This window comes from Henckelia pumila, chromosome 3, assembly GCF_033568475.1.
Source record: "Henckelia pumila isolate YLH828 chromosome 3, ASM3356847v2, whole genome shotgun sequence".
In the NCBI taxonomy this organism is placed as follows: Eukaryota; Viridiplantae; Streptophyta; class Magnoliopsida; order Lamiales; family Gesneriaceae; genus Henckelia; species Henckelia pumila.
Window position 1 is genome coordinate 37,780,392 of NC_133122.1, and position 27,939 is coordinate 37,808,330.

Below are 27,939 nucleotides of genomic sequence, written 5' to 3' on the forward strand. Positions count from 1 at the left end.
CGTTCCTGTTGCTGAGGAACTTGTGCCTCTAGATGTTATCGCACGTGGAGAGCCTGGCAACGCACTTGATGTGGATAATTTGCCAAATATGGCCGTCTTGAAAAAGGTAGTCCCCGCAAAACCCTTGACTCGCAGATCCAAGAGACAGGCTGGCTATAATCCAGATTACACCGCCTCAAAGAGATTTCGTGGGAAAGAACAGCCTTTGAGACCATCTCTGGTGGACACTGAGTTTACCTCTGGAGATGAAAGCTCTGATGAAGATTTCAAGTTCATACATTGACAAAGGGGCAAAGCTAGTGCAATGGAACCCACTGTTTCAACCATCCCAGTTCCGTTTGTATCTGAGGAACAATCAAAGGAAGATTCATCTTCTGATGATGAATCCACAGAATCAGATACTCCATCTGTTTCTGCTGAAGAGAAAGATGCTTCTGCATCTGTGTCTATTCCTGAGGAGACCATTTCTGCTGCTCCTCTTGTGTTCTCGGATGATGATGAAATTTTAATAGCCCAGTTCATGGCTAAGATGAAGAAGTCCAAAAGCAAGAAGCCTAATGTTGCTCCTATCCATGAATCCGATGAGGAACTTGATGAATAAATGCTTCAAGAGTATGCTGATAACCGCCCTCGTTCCTCTGATAGTTCCAACACTGGTTCAAGTGAAGATTCAGATGTTGAGAAAGATTTGGAAAATGAGTCAGAATCTGATGACTCTGCAGATGATGAAGAGGATGTTGAGGAAGGTTTTGCCGACACCTTGGACAACACCTTAGGAGAAGACTATCGGGTAAATGAGTCTTATTACTCTTCTTTTTACTCTAAGGAGATTGCTGATGACTGGGACAAGTATGCTGATCGAGAGTTCCTTGAGGAACACAACATTGATGTGGAGAGCTACGAAGCTCAGAATATGATCAAATTAGGTAAGGAACATGCTTTCAACAGTTACTACTGCCGGTTCATATTGCAGGAAACTTGTGCAAGAGTTCTACTGCAACCTCACTGAAGCCGTGAAGGATCCCAGATATGTCAAATATGGAAAGGTGTATGTGCGAGGACAAATCTTTTCTTTTAGTCCTGCAATCATAAATGGTTTTCGGTGTACTCTTTCTTGTGATGATGCTGCTCTACCCACTTTGGATGAGATGACATCTGTCATCACTGGTGGACGTGTCACAACTTTTCCAGCTCATCCCATGAAGCTGTCTGCGGTAAATCTCACATCTTTGTACTTTGTTCTGCATAAGACCTCGGTGAAGACATGGACTCCATCTGGAAATTCCACCGTTGTCACAAAGCATCAGGCTCCAGTCTTGTACGCCATTGGAACAGAAGTCAATTTTAATTATGGCCGACTGGTGTTTGACACAGTTATGGCCTTTGCAGACTGCGCACAACCAACTTTGAAGCTGCCTTATCCATCACTCATCTACTCCATGTTGCTGTCTCAAGAGATTGAAAAAGATGATGATGAATTTCTTATTGAACCAGGAGAGCTGCTGAAGATCTCACCTGCATTGCTGCGAGGAACCAGGAAGATAGACCTACCTTGGTCTGAATCAGGTGTTGCTGCAGGTGTTGTGGTAGGTGTTGCTGTAGTGACCCTGTATGGTATCACCTACTAACTGGCAACTAATAGCATGCATTAAACTTAATACAACAAAATAACTTAACAGAGTAAGACATGCGGAAACAAAACCATAATATACATATCAGCTTAGTAACATAATCCAGACTTAAATATGTAGTGATACAACCAAATCGAAATCTTAAAAAGTAAACATTATACAGCTATATCGAATCCTGATGTATAATAAAATCCTCAAGGCTCCTGCTCTCTAGTCCTGCCTTGAACTACCAACTCCGTCCATCCTGCGACCTGCCCCATGGAATAGGGTGTCCAAGATAACAACTAGGACGTGAGCGCTACGCCCAGTACATAGACATGAGTAAACATATGTATATAATGCATGCAACATAATTACTGGTAAAAGATCATCTGAAAAGTCATGCTCAGAACCGGCGCCATATGAGTGCTGCCACCGCACGGATCAACCTCTGGGTGCAACCACACTCGTCTAGTACACCAGAGTAGACAGACATAAATGCCCCCGCCGTCGCGGTACCCTCAGTGACAAACTATCGAGTATAGAGCTGAGCGGCTCTATAATTAGGTATAACAAGGAATAGGCTCAACGTGTATATGCACATGATATATGAGTATAGAAAACGGTAAATCATACATCATGCCATATAATAATGCCAAATAAATGCAACATATAAACATGTATACTTGCTGGCAATCTCAGTCAATGTGTACGTACCTCTAGGCTAGTTCAAGTAAAGTAGATCCTAGGTTCCAAGCCTATATTCAAAAGTTCATCGTATCACTACACAAGTTCTATAAGCCTTAACTAAGCTAATAAGTACTCCCAAAACTTAAATCGATTCCCGGACCATACCTTCGTCCGTAGTTAGCCCTTTGAAGTCGCTAGTCCCGGATGACTATAACCATACCTTGGTTATTCCAGAACCTTTATTATAACCGATAGGGCCCTCAAGTGTATATCTCACACTATATAACTGAAGAAGGAAACTCGGGAATTCGTAATTGAAAATGAACTCTGAACGGCCCTATTTATAGCCAAATTTCTCGGCCAGGATCGGAACTTCCGATTTCGGAATCGGAGCTTCCGATCCAGCTCATTGCGTGCATGTCTGCCACGCCAGGATCGGAACTTCCGATCTACGATCGGAGCTTCCGATCTGCTCTATGATCGACACTTGTCAAAACTCGCGACTGAGTCATCGAGCATTTCTGGCAGCTGGGGATCGGAACTTCCGTTCCAGGATCGGAGCTTCCGTTCCGATCGGGGCTTACTATCCAGGATCGGAGCTTACTATCCAGTCCAAAATTAAAAAGCCCAAATTTTACTTCTGAAGTCCAATAACACTCCGAAATTGGTTAAATACCAACCCTTAATCATGTTTAACATATTATTATCTTAAAATGGTTTTTGGATTACTACAGTTGCCAACACCTCCTCTGTGAGGCCTCGATTCTAATCTTCTAATCTTAAGGTATTAAAGACAATCATTAAACAAAAGCCCTCAAAAGACAAGGCAAAAAAAAATAAATTTTTTTTTTTGAAATAGTGATGCGCTCGATCGCACGAACTCGTGTGATCGAGCGCACCCCAAATCATAACTCCTCGGCCTTAGGCTAAGAAGGACCGCGCTCTATCGGCCGAGTACGAGCGATCGAGCGCGCCTGAATTCCAAAAAAATAATATAGAAACAGGGCATGCTCAACTTCTACAACACAATCCAATAATCAATCCAAAAACATCATAATTCAACCAACATGCATATTACAACAACGAGTAGTTCTAGAGTTATACAATCTTCCAAACTAGTAGAACATACAATCGAGTCTAAGTTTACAATACCAAAATACAAAAGAGTTTGAACTACAATTCAACTCCTACATCAAGGACCTCACTTCTACTCTCTCAACCATCTATCCATGTTGTCTCTGACTGGTTCCTGCCCCACCTGTTGCCAAGTACACATACAAACAAAGACAACGGCCGGATAATCCGGTGAGAATAATATTCCCAGTAAAAGAGACTATCATGTCATATCAAATAACACATCAATCAAGATATGCACAATCCTACATATTCAAATCAAGTACAATCAATTCATTCATTCCAGTACTTAATTTAAAATGATATGCATGTCTTTAAAACATCTGGATTATCAAACTCAGATAATCGAATAGAATTCTTCTTTCTTTCTTTCTTCGGTTTGGGATCCCGAGGTTAAAACATCCAACGATCACACCGACTCCCCTCTCGAGGTGAACGTGGCATATTCTAATCCTCTAGACTCCAGAGCATTATAGTGAGCTAATCAACAAGGTAGTAAATCGCCTACCAAGCTACTCGACTATAATCTCTAGATCATCTAATTCAAATTAAATAAATCAAGGCTCAATATGAATGCATATGTAATCTCATGCATTCTAATATCAATTCAATCAATTAATCAAGTAAGCATATAAACATGCAATATGTGATTTCTTCTAGGACACTCGAATCAATCTGGATTGAGCGTTTTATGCTCACGTCTCGTACTCTGTATTTCTGGACACCCTATTCCATGGGGCAGGTTTGCGATTGGACGAGGCGGGTAGATCCAAGAGGGGCTAGGCAGTGGTTGGCTAGCTGGAGCTTCGGCTAGGTTATTATTTCTGTTGTATTGGGTTGATACAGCGATTCGATTTGGTTGTATAAATATTTGGGTATTTACAGATTCCTTTCCTTGGGATTGTTTAATGTTTATGGTTTCCGCAATTTAATTCTGATATCTGTTTTATTAAGTTAATTGCATGCCTAAGTTCTGTTTAGTAGGTGATCCAGGTAAGGGTCACTACAGTCAAAGCCTCCATGTTATAAAAAATTCAGTTTTTGCGTTTTAGTCCCTGAAATTTCCAAAATTTGCAAAAAGGACCCTGATCAATAAAAAGTCCGGTCTCGAATTCTGAAATCACTGATTATCTCAACTAAGTTCAATTAAGATAAAAACGGGGTGTTACATCCTTTGCCACTGTAATTTTTGTACCTCCCTCTGCTACTCAAAATAAGGATACTGCATTTATTCAAGCTCAATTGTTGCATGCTGAGCAGAAGATCGCACAAGCTATGGCTGATCTGGCCTATTATGAAGGGTTGAAGACTCACTACGAGTCTCTGCTAAGTGGAGCTGACCCTTCTGAACAAAAAGGGGGAAAAGAAAGTGGTGATGAGGAAGCTGCTGGTGAAGAAGCTGCTGCTGATGATGACTCATCTGAGAGCAGTCAATTCTAGAGATTGGTTTAGTTGGAGTAGTTTAATTTTAGATTTTGTTTTGATTTAATTGTTGTTGTTCAATTTTTTATGTTTATGTTCTGTTCCTAATCAAAACTGCCTTTTGTGTTCTTTAACTCTCATATGATATGTGTTTTCTCCTTTCATACATGTTTAGTGGTCTGGAGTGTTGTAGCTAGATGTTGCCAACATCTAGTGACAACACCTCTGTTCCTACTTAGGGGGAGAATCTATTTAGGGGGAGTTTTGATACAGGGAGAGTTGTTATGTTTAAAAAGTGTTTTGTCCAAAAAGACAAAAAGAGGGAGATTGAAAGCAATATTTATTCCTTAAATCTTTTCTAATTTTGAAATACTAAATATGATCTTTTGCCTTTCTTTGGCCACAAGTTTTAAATCGTTTATCTTATTAGTTATTTATTTTTGAGATATGGTTAATCTTATTATAATATTTATTCCTTAAATCTTTTTTAATTTTTCATGTGTATCAGATATGAGATTCGTCTCATTAAATTGACTCGTGAGACGGTATAAATTGAAAAGAGTAAAATTTTTAGCATTAAATGTATTAATTTTTCATGTGTATCAGATATGAGATTCGTCTCATTAAAGTGACTTGTGAGATGGTTTGATTGGAGTTTTGTGATAATTTATATGTATATTATTTCACCTATTACGACAATATATTGAGTTCATCTGTATTTTATGATAAATAAAATATCAACTTTGCGACGACCTATTCAAAATTTTATCAATAACAGCTACCACGGTGATTTGTTTAAAAACAATAAAATAAAAAAAAAAAAAAAAATTAGCATGCACCGAGGCTCAAGGTTTGCCAAATTGCTACTTTTAGGCTCATTTTATGCTACACGAGGCTGTGCTTTTTATGAAAGATCAAGGAATGACATAAAACACAAATCCTATTTTTATATTGCAAAACACACAGGCAATATGTGAGAAGCAGAATAGGTCCAAAACCTATCTGATGATTTCTTTTGTTTTTTCTGCTCACACCTACTGATGATTTCTAGGTTCAAAAGATTCTGTACTAGATTACCAAAATTATACTATTTGACATTTTATATATATATATATATATGGGTGTGTAATTTGATTCAATTTGCATTAAGCGGCCGAGAATGACCATGGCTTACCTGATAATTGATATATCGCAAAAATATCTTCGTGGTAAATGAATCCGTTTTGCATTTTTACACTTAAAAAAGATGCGCACTTTTAAGGACATGAACTTGAATTCAATAAATTTTGATTATAATATTTTATTTATTTACATGTTATTAATAATATAAAATAGAATAAATTTCAAATCACAATTTGAAATTCATTCTAAATTAATATGAACTACTATATAAAAACACCAGACGAACCTCTTATATGGGCAAAAGTGGGCTCCTGTCCGGCGGATTTTGCCCATATTTTGTTTATATATTTAGCTTATATTTCAAATTTTATGGCAACGAGAATTATATTATCACAGTCTTTACGTCTTCACCAATTGCTTAATATGTTAATGTTGCACTCATTTTTGTTATTATTCTTTTACTAATTATCATGCATTTTTTATTGTAAAAAATTTGGAGATGTATGCCAATGTTTGTCTAATATAAAATTTAGGTGGAATTCCTAAAAGAATAGCCAAAATCGGATGTGTTTTTGTTTTCAATAAATTGATTAGTTCAATTTTCAAGTCTATTCTCCTGAATAAATTGGTAAAATTTTCACTTTCGAAATATCATTATTTAAATATGTATTCATTTCATTATTTGTAAATTAAGTTATAAAATTAGTAATGCATTTTTTTATATGATTAGTGCACTTTAATTGAATAAGTATCTTGTGACTAGACGTGAATTTTAATTGAATAGGTATTTTGTGAGACGATGAAAAATAATACTTTTGATATAAAAAATAATATTTTTCATGTTTCAGGTCAAATAGAATATACGTCTCACAAAATTAACCAACCATCTTAGATGAGTTTTTGTGACTTTTAATTTATAAGACAATGAGTTTATTTTTGGAAAAAAAATAGATTTATATGATAATATTAGATATTTTAGGTTTGACATATACAATTTTGTATTTCATCATGACTATATTATTTAGCTAGCTTTAACGGTTAGATTGATTGCGAATAAAATTTTTCCCACCAAATAAATTTTTCTAGGTATATAAATATAAAAAATGATGGATTCAAAGTTTATAATTTTATTTTTATAAACAATAAAAAAAATATTTTAATATTTATATTTAAAAATATTTATGGATTTGAAATACATTGAATCAATCACAACTTTCGATTCGAAAATATTTTTTGTTCGTAGGAGTTAACATCACTGCAGATTCTTTATTGTTAATACAGGTCGTTGAATTTTAGCAGCGCACAGAATCAACTCAGACCAATTCTTCTCTCTTTGCCGAAAACATCGCTGCAAAGAGTTGACTCACCGGCCGACTGTTTGTTGATCATCGGCAACTACAGTACTTTCCTCACAAATAAAGATATATGGCTTATTCGTTATTCGTATCGGGCTTCCCAAGCGGGTTTGGATCCGCTTTCTTTCAATTTGCATTGGAGAGATTGGCTTCATTCGGATCCTTTGCTTGGAAAGAAGTGAAACTTATATGGGATGTTGAGGACGAGCTCAAAAAGTTGCGGAGAACTATGTCGAGGGTTCAAGATTTGGTGGATCATGTAGAGTGTTATCCATTGAGGATGATGGGCGGAAGCAAAGCTTGGAAAATATGGTTTGCTGATATCAAAAAACTTTCTTATGACGCCGATTCTATTGTCGATTACATCTCCTGGTACATCTCCACCTCCGGCTCGATCCCACAGGCTGAGGTTCGTAACATGATTCTTTCATCTGGTGAATTTCAATTATCTCATGAGATCAATGAGCTGCAAAACAAGCTGGAAGATCTTGCTAGAGAAATGGAAGGCCTACTTATGATTGAAAAGATCAAAGGTAGTCCCAACTTGATGTCACCACACATTCATAACATTTTGTCTACCAGTTCATTGGTAGATGAAAATACTGTTGTTGGGAGGGCAACAGCCAAAGAAATGTGTCTTGATATGCTTAAGAGTCAACAAGGAGGTGATATTAATTTGTCAGTAATGTCATTAGTGGGAATGGCGGGAATTGGGAAGACAACCCTGGCACGACTGGTTTATGATGATAAATCTGTAAACAAAGTTTTTGACAAGAAAATGTGGGTCTCTGTATCGATGAAATTCGATATGATTGGGATTACTAAATCTATACTTGAAGCATTGACAGGGAACAGTTGCGCTTTGGCCGACTTGAATTCCGTTCAAGTTCTTCTTCGACGTGTCATTCAGGGGTTAAAATTTTTGTTGGTTCTTGATGATTACTGGAACGAAAAGCACACCGATTGGAATCTACTTTCTTTGCCTTTAAAATTGGGTTCCCAGGGAAGCAAAGTTATTGTAACCACAAGAAGTGCTAAAGTTTCCGCAGCTGTTCAATCCTTTCAAACATATAATCTCAGGTATTTATCAAATGATGAATGTTGGGCTGTGATGAAACAAAGACTTTTCTTTCAAGTGGAGGGACAAGAAAATCTGGAATTTATTGGCAGAGAGATTGCGAACAACTGCAAAGGTTTGCCTTTGGCAGCCGAGATGCTTGGAAGCTTATTATCGAATTCTGAATGTTCAGAGAATGAGTGGCGATGTATATTAAAGGGAAATTTGTGGGACTTGCCACTAGATAAAAATGATCTATTTTCTGCTTTGATGCTCAGCTATCTTCATCTTCCTTCACAATTACAAAAATGTTTTGCTTATTGTTCTCTCTTCCCCCAAAATCACGAGTTTGAAGTCGAAGAACTTGTCCTTTTATGGATGGCGGAGGGCTTCATTCAACCCATAGAAGGATGGAGATTAGAGGACCTGGGACGCCGCTGTTTCAATGACCTTTACTCCAGGTCATTTTTCCAACAAGATACAAACTCAAGTAACCAAATTATATATAGAATGCACGATTTCGTTCATGATTTGGCACAAATTGTTTCAACCGATGTATGCTTGCAAGTCACCAACATGCGGTCAGATTGTTGTCCCTTATTTGGAGATACCTGTCATTTGTCGATGCTTTGCGACTGCGTAGAATCGATACATCTAAGAGCCTCTCAGAAAAATAAAAGGCTGCGGACATTTTTAATGATTAATAAGAGGAGAGCTCGAGAGGGGCTACTAAATAATGAATTGTTCGCATATTTGCAGTTTTTGCGGGTGTTGGATTTGAGTAGAATTGGTCTTGTTGAACTCACTGATTCTTTTGGTCACTTGAAGTATCTTCGCTACCTCAACCTCTCCGAAAACCGAATTTCAATGCTACCAAAGTCCGTTTGTGATCTTTTGGCCTTGCAAACACTAAAGCTCAAAAATTGTCGTCAAATTCGTGAATTGCCTGATGAAACAAAAAATCTCTCCAACTTGCGACATTTGGATTTGGATATTAAAGGCCAGCTTACCAAGATGCCACCACATTTTGGAAGGTTAACCAATCTTCAATCTCTTTCCGCGTTTATCGTTGGAAACAAAGAAGAAAATGGCATCTCTCAAATGAGTGACATGAATCTACTCAGAGGATCACTCTGCATTAAAAACATTCAACTCGTAAATGTTGGAGATGCAACTCAGGCCAAGTTACGCAATAAGGAATTCTTGGACAAGCTCGAACTACAATGGGTGCCGTTAACAAGTGGTGTGCAGCAAAATGCTCTACAAGAGGCACAAAATCGACAAGGTTTTGTTCTTTCAAATCTTCGGCCTCATGAAAATTTGAAAGAGCTGGTCATTGATAAGTATTGTGGGATCATTTGTCCTATTTGGTTTTGTGAACCAAATCGCAAGCTCACGAGCATTCACTTGCAAGGACTCAAGTATTGTGAAAGTCTTCCGCCTCTCGGACAACTTCTTTCCCTGAAATCTTTTTACATTTCAGACATGCCTCTTTTGGAGTCCATGGATGACGATTTTTATGGCACGAGGGACAGTGTGAAGTTTCCTTCATTGGTGTTATTTGAAGTAAGAAGGATGACCAGATTGATCAGTTGGGTATACACAGCTACCTTTGTTTCCATGCCTCTCCTAAATAGTTTCACAATTCATGATTGCCCGAATTTGATCAGTATACCAGCAAACTTGATGAGCCATGGAAATTCAAACATCAATGACTGTGCAAACCTTCTGATCCCCGCGCAACCATAAATGGAAGTGATTTTGTCGTTCCTCACAATCTTTTGTTTGTTTAATTCACCATGTTTGCCAGGTAGGTCGAATATCGTTCTTTTAATTCACATGGCTACTGAGACAATTTCCATATATCATATGTTGTATGTTAGTGATGGAATTCAATAAGATGCATCATACATGACATGACACCTTTTTTTTCTTTGCATTATTTGTATTTCTGGTTTCTTTAATTCTGCAGCCATGATCAAGCATTTAATTTGTTCTACGTACCTTTCTTTTCTCCACAAATCTTTGGTCGAAATGTTAATGTGTCCGACGATTTCGATGAAAATTTTAGCTGTGTCATCTACCCTGACATGTTTGATTATGCAGATGGTTCGATGATTCAGCGAAGGAATTAAGCAGCTCTCTCCATGGATAAACCAATGTGATGGACAACAGATTGTTTTTTATTAGCTGCCGTTGAAGTTTATTTTCTTGCTAAAATTGCTTTGCTTTACTTTCCATATTACGGGTTTGTGTGTTTGTTTTTTGCTTTGAACTAAAACTAACTATGATGATCATATTAGATGTTGATTCAGACTTTGTTTTAATTATTGAGGAAGTGTGTGATATCGAACACGAAAACGTATGTTTTCAGATAGATGAAATCCTAGCATATGGGTAATATTCAAACCATGCATCCAACGGTTCGTATTTATACACATAAGCGTAATTAGTTATATATTGTTGACGTGACAAATCATGAGACATTAGATCTATCATTGGGATATTACTCATATGCTAGGTTGAAATCTACCGTGTTTTCCCATTTAGTTTTTCCAGTGTGTGATTCGAAAATAAACTATTTTATTTAAATTGCATTGCGGTTTGAGTCATATATAAATTAAATTGTATTTCACGTATTTACTTGTAAAATTTTGATTACTCCTTCTAAATCTGGAAAAAATTATACATATCTATATGTAGTTAATTAAATAAAATAAGAAATTTAAAACAGATTATACCATGAACACTCACAATCAAACATCAAGGTTTTACATGTAAAGAGTAAAGCCAATTATCAGTTATCCAGTTCTATCTAATGTATTTTGCGCATAAATGATTGCTTCGGGTTTTTTGGTTTTTTTTTGGGTTATTTGCATCAAACACTCCTGTGAAATATTGAAAATGCACACTTTTTCCCTGTGAAATTTTAATAGACATCTTCAACTCTGACCTTTTAAAAAATTAGCACACTCGCCCCTTCAAATGAGTAATTGTTGCGCACGCGCCCCTCATGCGACTAGGCAAAGATTTTTATATTTTTTTGCACCAAATACCCCTTGAAATATTAAAAATGCATATTTGACCACTGTGAAAATAATTTTTAAATATATTCAACTCATAATACATAATTTTTATTAAAATCAAATTATAAAATATTTAGCAAACATTTTTCGTTTTATTAATTTTATTTTTAATTTTAAATTTATTATGATTATATAATTTTTTTCTAAAAAATATTATTATTTTATCTTGTTATAATTATTTTATTAAACTTTCTTTTTGTTTCCAATTTCTTCATTAAAAATGCATTCATGAACGAGATTTAAATACCTAAAAGTAGCAAAATATTAAATCAAAATGATAAGTGCATGATAAGTAACAAAAATTTTTAATTTTATTTGTTTTTATTTTTTATTTTAAATTTATAATTTTTAATTAATTTATTTCTAAAAAAATTATTACTTTATCTCGTAATCATTATTTTATCAAATCACTTCGTGTTTTCAACTTCACCATTAAACATGATTCATAAATAAGGATTTAAAAATCTAAAAATACCAAAATATTGAACCAAATGATAAGTTCATGAATGTTACTTTTTCAATTTAGAATTATATAAGCATGTTATTTTTTATTATTTATCACAAATTGTGCAATGCATATTCTCAAAAACTTTAAATTTTGGTTCAATAATATATAATCCTAAATCAAAAAAGCAATATGTTTGAACTTATCAGTTTATTTCAATATTTTTGTACTTGAAATTATTTAAATAATTGTTTATGAATGCATGTAATGTTTGCTAAACATTTATAATTGGATTTTATTAAAAATTATGTATTATGGGTTAAATAGATTTAAAAATTATTTTCACAGAGGTAAAATATAAATTTTTAATATTTCACAAGGGTATTTGATACAAAAAAAATATCAAAATATTTGCCCAGTCGCATGAGGGGCGCGTGCGCAACAATCACGCATCTGAAGGGGCGAGTGTGCTAATTTTTTAAAAGGTCAGGGTTGAAGATGCCTATTAAAATTTCACATGGGAAAAATGTGCATTTTCAATATTTCACAGGGGTGGTTGATACAAATAACTCTTTTTTAAAAAAAATAATTAGATACATATCTAATAAGGACAGAGTTTACTATTCTTATATTTCTAACATATGTCCCGTTTTGGTTTCAAAAGACAAGTAAAAAAAGCATTTTTTTTAAATTAAAAAAAAAGATTTTTCAGTTAACAAGGTGTTTGATTGACCTAAAAAATGCTTAAATAAGCATTTTTAAGTCAAAATTAGAGTTTTTTCAAAAGCAAAAAATTGTTGCTTTTACAAAACACTTATTTTAAAAAATCTGTACAAAATCCAAACGGGCTCATAATCTTAACATGAAGGTGATTATTTTTTTATGAGTTAATTGGTAAAAACTCCCCATTTCATATGTTTAGTTAAGATTCAGTCCCTGTCATATATTTTTTTTTACTGCACTCCCTGATTCGAGAAAAGTTTGTGTTTACTCCCTGGGTCCATAAGTTATTTTCTAATAGAAAAATAGGTATAAAAAATTGAAAAATAAGTACAAATATATGAAATTTCAGTACTAAATATTTCAGATCTGGTATAAAAACAAGTTTTTTTGGTATAAATATTTTGTGTTATATTTCATCTCTCTAAAATTGAAAATATAAATCGTGATTTTTGTACTCCATTTGAGGCAATTGATGCCATAAATATATAAATCAATACGTAAATTAAATATTTTTGTACTCAAATTTCTAAAATTAGTGCGCGTAAATTTTTAATTTTTGTGATTCTCAAAATACTGATGTTTGTACTGATTCATAATGAATAAGTGTGTTAATATAAATATTTTGTACATAAACATGTATGTACGATAAGTTTTTAAAAATTTTAATTTTTGTACCAGATCTGAAATGGTTAATACTCAAATATCATATGTTTGTACCATATTTTTAACATTTGTACCAATTTTCATTCATGAAAATAATTGTGGGACCAGAGAGTTGAAACAAAATTATCTGAAATAGGGACTGAATCTAAATTTATATTTGAAATCAGGGGCTGAATCCCAAGTTGCCATTTTTTTATATATAAAAAGTATTAATTTAGTTAAACAAAAAATAAAAATAAATAGAATTATTGTTGTAAAATAAATTATCTAAAATAGGATAAACAAGATACAATATCAGTTTTAGGGGTAAGTTGATGCTGCAGTGGAGGCAGCTATGTGGCCATCATGTGACCACACATGCATTTAATGTGGACTTCACGGTTTTGTACATGCTGCCCATGTAGTACTACTCCACGGGCAACGTGTCCCTCTATGATTGGTGACCAATCAGAACACGCCACACTGGGTAGCATCGACAATATCAAGCTTCACATGAAAAATATGTGGGGTCAACATGAAATTAGCCAATCAATGGCATTGATCCTATAGATGGGGTCCATCTGTAGGATCGAATTATCCCAGTTTTAGATGTATCATCAACGACCAGTGTCATCACAACCAAGTCTACCAAAAATGACAAAAAAATATGCCTCAATCATTTCAATTCAATTAGTAACATAAGAATAAGAATTACAAAAATTAGTGATGTCCCGGGAAATTCCTTGGTCATCCTCGGACTCTGGCTGAGAAGAGAGAGCTCAGAAGGGACTGGGTGGAAGATATGCCTGAGTAGGAAGAGTGTTTGGCCGGGTCAAGAGAACTCGGGAGGAAATGGTGAAATGGTACTGCCTAGGGCGAAAGGGTGACTGGTCAGGAAGGTAAGCATTGGCATCCCAAGCACTTCCAGCGCACAGATGACTTCCTTTGTCAGATAAGACAGGTAGCTTAAGTCAATCCATTATGAACCACCTCCACCGATAATCAAGGGACATGATTCCTCCAACATTTTCTAGTCATGATCAGACCAAAACGTGGCCCACAGCCCTACATCATGGCCACTACCCGAGAATCCCGGGATGGTCACCAACTTTGGTACCAATAAAATGTTATCTATCGATAATATGATCACTTTTAGTTTCAAGCGACACGTGACAACGATAGTTTTTAGTTAATATCAATGTCGTACTTGAGATTAATTTTGGATGCATGAGTCTAATATAAGAAATCGGGCCTTCAAAATAGGCATGCTTAAGGGTTCCACCGGTCCGGTTCCGGCCGGTTTCGGGTCCATAATGGTCGGAACCGGTGGGAACCGGTTAGAACCGGTTCCGGACCGGTTCCGGTTCCAAGGTTACTTACCTTGGAACCAATTCGAACCTATGTCCGGTTCGACGTCAACCGGACCGGTTCCAACCGGTTCCGAAGTTGGAGTAAAGCAGAGAACGGACCCTGGACTAACCTCCGTGCCTAGGTCCGTGTGCCATCGGGTTTGAGCAGATTTTTAAAAAAAAATTTGAAGGGCACGGACCCTATGCACGGGGTCCGTGCCCATTATAACAAAAAAAAAAATTGAAACTTTGGTTGATTATATTCTTGGTTGTATCAATGTTTGAATGATTTATTTTTTATTAGATAATTATAACCGAGGTCCTTACATAACTTGAAATGTTTAATTTTACAATTGAAATCTAAAATTCATCACGATTAACTAAAATATACTTCGAATACTCCGGTTCTTCGTCGGAGCTTGAACTTTGAAATTCGTCGAATGCTCCGGCTGTAACACCCGGTATTTTAAATACGTAAATTCGCATGCATAATTAGGAAATTTATTTATTTAAAATTTTAGATTTATGGGTTAAATAATTATGTGAAATTATTTGTGCATGTTTTAAGTTATTTATAAGCATTTAACCCATAATTAGTGATTTTCACGATTTATGAAAATTAATTGTTTTTGATCGCGTAGACGGGACCGTGGACGGACGAGATGACAACTTTCTATCCAAATTATTTTATGAATATTTTTAGAGCCCAAAAATATTATTTTGAGTTTTATTTCCTCAATATTTTTAGTATTTAATTTTATATGATTTTAGGAGTCCGTTTTTATTCAAAATAAGCCAAAATAATGACTTTTTAGTATTTTTAAAATTCCCTTAATTAATATTTCGGGATTTTTAATTTTAGTTATCAGATTTTACTTCTTATTTAGAGTTTTAAGATTTTATATGTTATATTTAAAAATCTTTAGTAATATTTTAATTAACCAAACCCCTATTTTATTTAAATTACACCCTAAATCTACCCTAAACCCCACGTTTTCAAGCTTGGCCGCCACCCCCCTCCTTTGTTCATCAGATTCTTCAGCAACCAGCCATCCCCAAGGACTCCATAGCCACGATTTTGAAGCTTCCAAGTTGTGTCATCGTCGCCTCGTCGTCCCGAAATCGTTTCACGCGCCTTCTTCTCTTCTTTTATCGGTGCAAGGCATGTTTCCTTTCGATTTTTTTATGCCATATCAGTCGTTTAGTGTGTGTAATGTTATGCATCGAAAATTTGTAGTTTTTTTCAGAAAATTGTTTGAGTTTCGATGAAGGCGCACGGTTTTGTTGGATTGTTGGTTCATACTCACGTTTTCCTTAGCCATGGTTGCATCTAGCTGCTGGTCAGAGGTTCAGAGGGTTGTGAGGGTAGCCTGAACTCGAATGGCTCAAGTGGTTCGAGCCAAACGAGCCCAGGAAAACCAGGAGGTTCGATCGGTCCCCTGAAGTGCGCAGACTAGGGTTCACGGGAAGGGCTTGGTTCGGCTAGGGGCTGGGCTGCATGGTTTGAGTTCAGGGGCTAGGTTCGAATTACCCAGACGTGGGCTACGTCTGGGCGGCGGCGCTCCGGCCAGGGGCGGCCGGAGCAGGCCTTGGCTGCTGCTCACGGCCGCAGCTGAGACGGGAAAAGGGGGCGACGGGTTTAGGTGTTAGGGTTGGTTTTGGGTCGGGACTATGGCCTGGGTCGGGTCAGTAGTGTGGTGGGTCGGGTTAAGTTGGTCCGGGTCCGGGTTAGGTGGGCCGGACTCGAGTCTTTTGAATATTAAAGTATTTTATGATTTAATTGGTTTTGGGCCAATTAATTTGAAATAAAATGATTTGGGTTCCATTTAATTAATTGGGGTTGAATTTAATTATTTTTGGGATATTTAATTTAACTAAGTGAGTCCACTAATTTTTATGGGCTTTAGAGCCCATGGAATTTATTGGGCCAGTCATTGGGCTTTTGGGCCCATTGGGCCGGAATGGAGTGTTATTGGGCCAAGATTGTGTTAATGGGCCTTAAGTAATTATTTGGGCTTAGAATAATTATTATTGGGCTTAAGTATGTTATTGGACCAGTCTCAGTGTTAATGGGCCAGATTTAAGTAATTGGGCTTGAGTGTTAGGGCCAGCAGTCAGTACAATCCATGAGAAATTTGCATGTGTCCTGAATATATATTTAATTATTTTTATGCATGAAAGTTATTTTAATAATTATATGTTAGTATGAAATTTAAATTAAATATATATGAAGGACACACATTTTATTTAAGTACATGCATTCATGAAATAATTTTTATGCATGATTTAATGTTTAAGGTTGAGCAAAAGAAAATAATTTTTATGTTGGAAGTTGAAGTAGTGCGACAATTTAAGGGGGATTCGTCCCCATATGTGAACTATTGAAGGGCAGTTTACTGCCAATTTAAGAGGTGATTCGTCACCGCCACGTACGTTGGTTTCCATGCTGATCAGTATTTAATGTATGATTTAAGGTTACACTATGGATACAACCATGCGATGTTAGAAAATAATTTGCTCAATAATGTTTATGTATTATGTATGATTATGATATTTAAGTTTAATTTAAGTTATGTTATGTCATGATATTTTTAAGTATGCTCATTCATGTATATGTTATGTATTAGTATTAAAGTGAATTAAATTATTTTAAACCCTTGTTATGTTAGCATGTTGGGCCTTTAGGCTCACTACACTGGTATGGTGCAGGTGAGTACGTAGAGGATGACGTAGTATCCACCGGCGGCGAGGACATATGAGCGGACATGCAGTGACCCCGTGACCGTGATAGTTGTCTGAGTATTTACGCATGTTTTTGAATATTTCAGCATGTTATACTTTTATTTATTTTCAGTGGTTGAAAGTATTACTCATTTTATTTAACAATTTTCAGTGCATGCAAACTTTATTTATTTTGCTTATGACAGTATTTTATTAAATGTTTGACTCAGATATTTAATTTATTAAAGGTTGCATTTTTATTTAATTTATTTATTTTTAAATCTATTTATTCTGTGCATATATGTATAGGCATGCATGTACATATTTTTATTTAGTAAGTAATAAAAAAAAATTCCGCATATTTATTTATAATTAGAGAGTTAGGGTCGTTTCACCAGCGGTCCTATTTTTTTTTTCGGCTGCAAACCAGTCTTGGAGGCATGTCAACATACTAAGTGTTTCTGGCTTTAAATTAGTTCTTTGATCACCAATGATTCTTCCACATATTGAAAATGCCGATTCGGAAGCAACACTAGAACTTTGAAAGGCTAGGACGTCTCGTGCAATTGCCGCTAACACTGGATAAAGCTGAGAATTTACTTTCCACCAATTTAGAACATCAAAACTTTCAGTAGTCTCAATATATTGGCTCAGATAAATTTGGATCTCATTGTAATTAGTTGTTGTAGCTTTTCCCTTCAACTTTTGTCTTTTCAAACTTTGAAAGAAGTTGATTGCTCCAGTTTTGCCTATCTCCATCGGTCTCTCATCCGACTGTGCACTCGGTTCACCCTGTTCTCTTGCATACAAATCAAACAATTATTGGAGAGAATGTGTTATTGACTTCTTTTGATCGTCAACATTCTTCCCAAGAAATTTAGCGTAATATTCAAAAAATATGTCTAATCCACCTTGGCTTTGACTAGGATCAAGTAGTGTTGCTAAACCATGCGAAATTGGGATATTCTCCCAATATTTCAAAAATTTATCTTTCATGTTAGAAATAAAATCATGCATAAATGAATCACCACGATGTTCCATAAATTTAAATATCATATTGAAAATCAAAGGCAAAAACATGGGAGAAGTGGGGTAGTGAATGCCAGAAAATTTTTCGGTTGCTTCTTTAAAAATTTCTAACAAAGAAACAACATGACTCAAAATATTCCAATCATTGTCAGTCAAGACTAAAGCATTTGCAGCAATATTATTATAGTATGGAGTAACTAAATCTTTAAAACGTAATAAAGTTTGAAGCAAATGATATAAAGAATTCCATCGAGTGTCAACTGGTGCAGGAAATTTTTTAAATCTAATCCCATTTGATTCTACTAGTTTTTTTCCAATCACGTCCATATCTTCTTTCACGTAATAATTTTTCACATGTTTTGAATTTTTCTATTACAGTACACAAGCGATCATCCAATGCACATTTAACACATAAGTTGATAACATGACAAGCACATCTAACATGAAGCAACTTTCCATCTAAAATCGGTTTTAATGAATCCTTTATGTATCTAATTGCAAGAGTATTGGCACTCGCATTATCTAATGTAATAGACATTATTTTATTTTGTATTCCATAAGTCTTAGCAATATTTCAAACATATCTAGCTATAGTGTATGCATTGTGTGACGATTCTAAATAATCGAGTGATAAAATGCTTTTTTGCATATACCAAGTTTCATCAATCCAATGACATGTAACAACAAGATAAGATTCAAATTTAATATTAGTCCAAATATCAGTTGTCAAACTAACTCTACACGAAATATTTGAAAGATGCGATTTTAGTGTTTTCTTATATTCCTTATACATATCGAAACAATATTTTTTAAGTGTATGCCTAGAAATATTATGAAAACCCGGTTGAATAGTACTAGTAAATTCAAAAAAACTTTCTTGTTCGGCTAGTAGGAAAGGTTGACAACATTTCGTAACAAATTTAACAATGGCTTTTCGAGAAATATCTTTAGTAATCGTAAAAGCTCTACCACTTGAAGGATTAATTTGTTGTTGAGTTGGTTCTCTACTGAATGGTTTTAGAGTATCCGGGTCAAGTTTATGTACCTTGACTAAATGTTTTTTCAAAGTACCAGTACCACCGGAACCACCACCAGTTTTGTAAGAATATTTGGTTTTACAAATTTTGCATACGGCAAAAGAGTTGTTCGTACCTTGTTGTTTGATATCAAAGTGATCCCAAACTTTACTTCGTTTTGCTCGGCTTGTCGTCGTACTCGTTGAAATCGTATATTTCCCGAGCGAAAGATGGTGTCCCGACATCTAAATTTGGGATTTGCATTGCTTCTTCCTCCTCGTTCCCAGGTTCGACTTCATCAAAGTCGGGTATATAGGGAAAATCTTGAGCAAGATCGAAGACACGTTCACCACCACGACCACCACCACGGTTTGAAGATGATGCCATTGAATGTAGAGAAAGTAGAATTTAAATAAATATATATTTGAGATATAATTATAGAGAAAGTAAAGTAGATAATTGTGAGAAAATGGTTGTGTCAAAATAATGAAAACTATCTAGTATTTATAGAAATTTTTTGGGTATAAATTATAAAAAAAAATTTTAAAATTGGCCCCCTAATTTGGGGGCCAATTTGCAATTAAACCATGCAGTAGCCGTTGGCAACGGCTACTGCATGGTACACAATTGCCAACGGATACAATGTATCCGTCAACGGCTACTGCATGGTACACAATTGCCAACGGATACAATGTATCCGTTGGCCAATTGTTTTTTTTTATTTTTTTTATTTATTTATTATTTTTTTTACCAGTTCCGGGTCGGATCCGGACTTATCCGGATTCGGTCCAGGAACCGGAACCTGAACCGGTTCTGAAAACCATGAACCGGTTCAATCCATTAGTAAATGGATTGGGCTCGGTTCCGGGCCCGGTTCTTCCATACCGAGCCCGGTTCCGGGCTTATTGGGTCGGGTTCGGTTCGGTTCCGGGCCGAACCGGCCCGTTAATCATGCCTACTTCAAAATAATATGTCACCTTTTTTAAAAACAATAATTTTTTTTCTAAAGATAACATCATATCTATTTGAAACATTTTAAATTGAGAATGTTCTAATATTTTTATCAGTTTTTCTGAATTATGTGGCAAAGATATTAAAATTATTTTCTCCAATCAAATTGTTCATAATAAGAGTTTGAATAACTTCTTATTACCATTGTCATTTATAGATTAATCGAATTATTTAACATTATTATTGTATTGATTTTCTTGTTTTAAATCCGTAAAATTACCATTTGTTTTTTCATCATTATTTTATTATTGACATTGCTAAAATGTTTATCTACATCTTAAGTCTAACTGTCTAACTCTGAGTTGATCCTACTTTTCATTGTTTGTTTTATCATTTCTCTGTCCAAAAAATGATATTTCAATTGACTATATCCAAGGTTCTAAAAAGCGTGAAGCGCGTTGAAGCAAGAAGTTCAAGCTTCAAGCTTTTTCAGTTTAAGCAAGCTTAGAACGAGCTTAAACGTAAAAAACCGTTTTCAATTTTTATTATAATTTTAATTTTTTTAAGACAAACATGAAATAAAATGTTATATTAACCATAAATATAAAATTTAATAGATAATTCAAGTTCTAAACTATAAATATACATATTTATAAAATTGTTTTTATTTTAAAAAACAAATGAAATCTTCCGTTCTAAAAAGCGGTCGCTTCATCGATCTTAAGCGTATTAAACCTTAAGCGAGATTAAGTATCGCTTAAGCGAGCTTTTTAGAACACTGACTATATCTAACCCAAAAAAAAAATTCTATATATTATAACTATAAAATATATATTTTAAAATTTTGAAATGCATTTGCAAATTAATATGTGTTTCGCTTATATAATTTAATACTAGTGAAAAATGCACATATCTAAGACATGTGTAAAGTAGATGTTCATATGATACAAATTTCAATCTCGATAGTCGAAAATGAAAAGATGACCGGAAATTAGGTGGAAAATGCAATTTTCGGTCATCTTTATATTTTCGAACATCGATGTTGAAATTTATATCATATGATATATCGTTGAATTCGTATTTTGGAGACGATCCTACCGTGAAAATTTCAAGACAATCGGAGTTGTTTTGAAAACGAGAGCACGTGGAACCCCACGCAGCCTAAGATGCGTGTGATCAAAACTCTATATATATATATATATGTATATATATATATACATAGTTCTTTTATGGTGCCCAACAACTATGCCAAACTCCGTGTCAACTATGTATAAGTCAACTCACCAATTGTGCTGGTCAACTCACCTATTGTACATGGTGGGCATGGAGTTGGGCATAGTTGTTGGGCACCATAAAAGAACTATATATATATATATATATATATATATATATATAAAATTCGGACCACTTAGAATATGGCCTGAACCATCGACTTATGAAACTCACTTCAAGTACCAACCTATTATGAAAATTATTAAATTTTAATTTAATTGTAACTTTATTTATAATAATTTTTTTCCCTATTTTGAAAATGTTGAGCAAATCATGAAATGTTGTATTTTCTTTCTCAATATCATTAGGTTGTGTTTATTTTAAATGATGAGATTGATCAATGATAGATTAAAGTATGATTATTAAGATAATTTGATAGGATATAAAGTTGTTATGGATAAATAGATTGACGATGGCTCCAACTATTTCGAAACAATTTCAAAAATAGCTCTTGTTGTAAATCCATACGAACAATCAACTCGAGTTTTACCTTTCTTCGAATCAGGTACACGATCAGATTTCCTGTTCTTCTTCTAAATTGCACTTAAAAGATAGAAGAGATTTAACGTTGATAAAAATTGAATTTAAGAATTGATCATATCAAATCTTTAGACGAATGACCAAAGCGAAAGGAGAGAGCGGACGAAGCCGTAGATAAAAAACAGCAGCCTTGCTTCTTATTTTTCTTCTGATAACTTCTGCTATCGTGCCCAAAACGCAGCGAAAGTTTAAAATTTTATTTTGACGTTCAAAATTTTTGAACACTCGTATGGTTTAAATAAAGTCATAGGATGTTAAGAGATTTATACCTATCAATCTTAAAAGATTGACGATGGCTCCAACTATTTCGAAACAATTTCGAAAATAGCTCTTGTTGTAAATCCATACGAACAATCAACTGGAGTTTCACCTTTCTTCGAATCAGGTACACGACCGAATTTCCTGTTCTTCTTCTAAATTGCACTTAAAAGATAGAAGAGATTTAACGTTGAGAAAAATTGAATTTAAGAATTGATCATATCAATTATTTAGACGAGTGATCAGAGCGAAAGGAGAGAGCAGACGAAGCCGTAGAGAAAAAACAGCAGCCTTGCTTCTTATTTTTCTTCTGATAGCTTCTGCCATCATTTATTGGATGGATTTGCCAAAAAATTTCACGCTCACCTTGTGAAGATTTATAATCTCATGAAAAATTTAAAACAAAAAATCATCTATGAATCCTATGATTAACGGGTCTATACCCATTTTCATTTTTGAAAGTAAACATAGGATTAATCAGTATTAATTATGTAAACTTTTATTTATCAAAGCAAGTAAACACAACCTTAGTTTAATGTTTCATCCCATTATTAATCTGTAAAATTAGGTATTATTTTATGAATCAAATGAATAAGCAAAAAAAAAAAAAAATCAGACAAACAACGAAGGAAATGATACCGACAACACATATAAATCAAAATCGTAAGACAAATACAACAGGAAAAAAAACCAAATTTCCTGTTTTTTATTAAGATGCATCTATTAAATAAGTTTTGAGTTATTTGCATCAAACACCTCTGTGAAATATTGAAAATGCACACTTTTCCCCTGTGAAATTTTAATAGGCATATTCAACCCTAACCTTTTAAAAAATTAGCACACTCGCCCCTTCAAATGAGTGATTGTTGCGCACGCGCCCCTCATGCGACTGTGCAAAAGATTTTGATATTTTTTTTGCACCTAATACCCCTGTGAAATATTAAAAATGCATATTTGACCCCTGTGAAAATAATTTTTAAATCTATTCAACCCATAATACACATTTTTTTATTAAAATCTAATTATAAAATATTTAGCAAACACTTTTTGTTTATTAATTTTATTTTTATTTTTAAATTTATTATGATTATATAATTATTTTTTAAAAATATTATTGTTTTATTTTGTTATCATTATTTTATTAAAATTTTTTCTTGTTTCCAACTTTTTCATTAAACATGCATTCATAAACAAGTATTTAAATAATTTCAAGTACCAAAATATTAAAATAAACCGATGAGTTCAAACATATTGCTTTTTCGATTTAGGACTATATATTATTGAACCAAAATTTAAATTTTTCTAGAATATGCATTGCACAATTTGTAATAAATAATAAAAAATAACATGCTTATATAATTCTAAATCGAAAAAGTAGCATTCATGAACTTATCATTTGGTTCAATATTTTGGTATTTTTAGATATTTAAATTCCTTATTTATGAATCATGTTTAATGAAAAAATTGAAAACACGGAGTGATTTGATAAAATAATGATAATGAGATAAAATAATAATATTTTTTAGAAAATAATTATATAATTATAATAAATTTAAAATTCAAAATAAAATTAATAAAACAAAAAGTGTTTGCTAAATATTTTATAATTAGATTTTAATAAAAATTGTGTATTATGGGTTGAATAGATTTAAAAATTATTTTCACATGTGTCAAATATGCATTTTTAATATTTCACAGGGGTATTTGATGCAAAAAAAATATCAAAATCTTTGCACAATCGCATGAGGGGCGCGTGCGCAACAATCACTCATCTGAAGAGATGAGTGTGCTAATTTTTTAAAAAATCAAATTAAAAATGCCTATTAAAATTTTACAAAAGAAAAAGTGTATTTTTTCAATAACTCAATAAGTTTTTGAAGCAATATTCGTTCGACTATCTTTTGAACAAATCAATTAAAAATAAAAATAAAAATAAATGTATATATTAGCATAGATGGAGTGTATTCTTATAGATAAATATAATAATATATATGTAGTTAAATTAAAGTATGGTTAAGTTTCCGTACGTGCCAAGAGTCCCACGTGTCCAGATCTACGCGGTTTCTTCAATCTTCGTCCCCACCACCGTCCTATTTAATCCCCTTTCAGATCTCCCACTATGCTCAAGTCTCCGCTTTGTCTCTTCGCCTGCCTCTCTACTCTCTCTCAATCAAATTTTCTTCTCTTAATTCTGAGTGCTAATCACTACTTTCAATGATTCAAGATATGGGTCTTTGATATTTCATCGATTTGGTTCTGTTTTTTATTTTTTTGAGGATTTTGTCACTATGGAGCAGCTATGGCAGATACACCCGACATTCAGCGACTATTTGATCCAAGACATCTTTGCAATGGAAACAGAGACTCTAACCAAAGCTCTGCAAAAGTCATTTGCGGGCACTCACCCTTCGTACGCGGAAGAGTTGCTGTCAGCTGAAATGGTGGAGTCCTTCTTCGCGGCGCCTGACGCGGCACCCGTTCCCACTCCGACGCCCTCCGGCGGCTCGGAGAACGACACTCCGTTTTCGAGGACCCGCCGGAGCGTGGCGCCGAGCGGGAGGGTGACGAAGCGGAAGTCGCGCGCGTCGAAGCGTGCGACGACGACGTTTATCGCGGCGGACCCCTCCAATTTCAGGCAGATGGTGCAGCAGGTGACGGGAGGGAGTTTCTTCCAGGCGGATGGGAGTTTCCCCGTAGGTCCGGTGATGAAACCGGAGCCGTGTAGGCCGATGAACAGACTGCAGCCGTGTGGCGGCTTGCCCACGATCGACTCCTCTGCTTTTCCTCTGCGAGACCCATCGGCTCGGCTCCCGCCTCCGCCCGCTGCGGTGGCCGATGGTGGCGCGTCCGCAGCTGGGCTGCAGTTCGACTCATTCGGTGGATTCCCGACTCTCGAGTCGTGGAAAGTTATGTAGCTTTGATTGGTTATTATTGTAACATTTTTTTTTCTCCTAATTTTACTTTTTTATTTAGTTTTTTTAATCATGTTTTTGGTTACAATCGGTTCACAGTGGAGTGGAATTAACATAAATTGGATTTTAAATAACATCATACACCAAGATTATTGAATAATTTATTTAAAACATAAAAAGAAAATTATCTTCTAATCTTTGTATAAGAAGCAAAATATGCAATAATTATAAAGAATTTTCAAATATGCATAGATTTTTATGTTTAACAAGTGATTATGCTGTAGACAATATCATAGTAATTCCATCAAATGGACCTCATGTGAACAACGTGCACTACAAAGGATCCAAATTTGCCTAATTTGGGTGCTGCATGCAGAATGCTATAGATTACAAATTTGATTGCAAAATGTAATTGAAATTACAAAATTATTTTTATATTTTATTTGAAAAAATTCTTTTAAAAGTGTATTTTGGAAAAATTTTTAATTACAAATGCAATTTTTAACTCACTTTGCAATCTAATTTATATATTTAACATGATCTTCTTTCATTAATGTTTCTTACGTTTACCGTCTTATTATCTAAGATAATGGTCGTCAACTCAGTGTAAAATTTCAAGTTGATATATTTAAATTATTTAATTAAATAAGAAATATATGGCTTCAATTGAATGAAGAAGTCAAAAGTATTCTCTGAGGATTTAGGAATATTGTAACATGTTAGCTGACAGCAGTAGGTTGACTTGGGTCTCGAGATGTATTTTTAATTATTTTTTTGCCATAAGTTTTCGGTATTTGTGATGCTCTTTGAATGTTTGAACGGTTGTCTTAGAATAATTCTATTAATAATATTTTTTTAATTGACCTTATATTATTTTATTCGTGGTTTCTAGAGCAAATAATTAATTCCCTTGTATTGTCTGGGTACGGATGTGATCACGGTCCTAAAGGCTTATAAGGGAAAATGCTATGATCCATCGAGTGAAATGGTGAATTTCACCCAGTGAATTTGGGCCGTTCAGGAGGCCAGGCCCCATGAATAGGAGTTCGGGCCCCACATAGTTATGTGGAGCTCGGACTATTTGGACGGTAGATGCTACACAGGGTGAATTTCACCCGATATAGCATAATTCACCCGATGCGGCATAAATAAGCCGCTTATCCGTACCATGCAATGGTGGTCCAACTTAAAGGGTTAGGTTTTATCTTGGAACAATATCAAGGTAAATCCAATATCGTGTAGATCGGTTACATCGATCATATTGCAAATTTTTGTATTCAAAATATCATGAAATTTTGACAAATAATCCTTTTGTATTTTGAATCATTCGTTGACTCAAAGTCACGTTAGCACTTCACTTCTACTCTTTTCTTACTGTAGAGGTAGCCGAATTTTTTGTGAGAGAAGAGTCAATATATAAATATTGATGTACATATTGTGCCACACTTTATCGTATACTGTAATATTTAAACATTTATTTTTATCAACGTTGGACCTATTATTATTACTAGAAATTATGCAAACGCATTGCGTGTGTTATATATAGTGTACAAATATCAATATCAAAATATATGACACTGTTTGATTTGATTGATAGGATAAGTAATTTATAGATAAGTAATATAATGTAAATTACAAATAAATAAGAAAAAATAGTTAATACATTATTTGATTTGATGGATTGATTATAATTTATTTGATTTAATTGATGTAAAATTATTAATTAATAAATAGATATATAATATGATGAAAATAAGGCGAAATTGATTGTGATAAGTTATACATACATTAATAATACATCAAACAAAACAATGTAAATGAATGTAATTTAGATGAGTTATTTTGAATTAATAATATACATAGAGAAATTTAGCTTAGAATAAAATGAGGTAAGAATAATTTTAAAAATGAGAATAAAATTTATTATATAAATCGATGAGAAATTCAAGACGGTTGGAAAAAAAAAAAGAGAAATTGCAAGCGGTTTCAAATTCAACGTGGATTTGTGGATTAAGATGAGACGTGGGTTAGTGGGATATGGAATGAGAACTGAGAGGTTAATGAACCAATTGAAAAGTGATAAATCAAAATAGTAGAGAAAGAACAAAAAATGAAATAATAAAATTGGTGTTCTCAAAAATAGTTTTTATAACCTCCTCAACTATTATAAAATAGTAGAGATTTGATCAATTTTACTAAGGTAATGTTTGCAACCTAATAAATAATTATGAATTTTTTCTGTACACATTTTTTAAAAAAAAATTTCACAATCACTTATTTTTAGAGACAAATATTATAATAAAAACCAAACTAAACCTAGATTTTTCTATTCGATTTGCTTCGGTTTAATTGGGATTGTCGATACTCGATTGTAATAAAGTATTTTTTTTTTCTAATGACATATTTTGATCAGTTTAGTTCGATTTGATTTAGTTTTTTTTCCCACCCGCTCTCGATTCATCTTATTTTAAAATTAATCACATAAACTGCTAGGAGTGAAATTTTGAATTATTAAAAATTATATAACAAAGTTTCTTTATTAATAATTATGTCCCCAATGACATCACTAGGTTGTCGTTGCTCCGACGGTCAAGAATGAATTGCT

The 27,939-nt window shown here is 34.1% G+C and overlaps 2 protein-coding genes across 2 annotated transcripts; both read left to right on the forward strand.

Moving 5' to 3' along the window:
- Positions 1 to 7,240: 7,240 nt before the first annotated feature.
- LOC140891257 (putative disease resistance RPP13-like protein 1) lies at positions 7,241 to 10,721 on the forward strand. The gene is made up of 2 exons (XM_073299662.1): positions 7,241 to 10,200; positions 10,497 to 10,721. Exon 1 carries the CDS (start codon positions 7,404 to 7,406, stop codon positions 10,137 to 10,139), a length of 2,736 nt encoding a protein of 911 aa, XP_073155763.1. The 5' UTR covers positions 7,241 to 7,403; the 3' UTR covers positions 10,140 to 10,200; positions 10,497 to 10,721.
- A 13,844-nt stretch (positions 10,722 to 24,565) lies between these two features.
- LOC140892639 (calmodulin-binding protein 25-like) lies at positions 24,566 to 25,482 on the forward strand. Its single transcript, XM_073301584.1, has one exon. The coding sequence runs from the start codon at positions 24,711 to 24,713 to the stop codon at positions 25,335 to 25,337; it is 627 nt and encodes a 208-aa protein (XP_073157685.1). The 5' UTR covers positions 24,566 to 24,710; the 3' UTR covers positions 25,338 to 25,482.
- Positions 25,483 to 27,939: the final 2,457 nt, after the last annotated feature.

Coding starts and splice junctions, on each gene's coding strand:
- LOC140891257 (XM_073299662.1), top strand. CDS start 7,404: ATGGCTTATTCGTTATTCGTATCGGGCTTCCCAAGCGGGTTTGGATCC.
- LOC140892639 (XM_073301584.1), top strand. CDS start 24,711: ATGGAGCAGCTATGGCAGATACACCCGACATTCAGCGACTATTTGATC.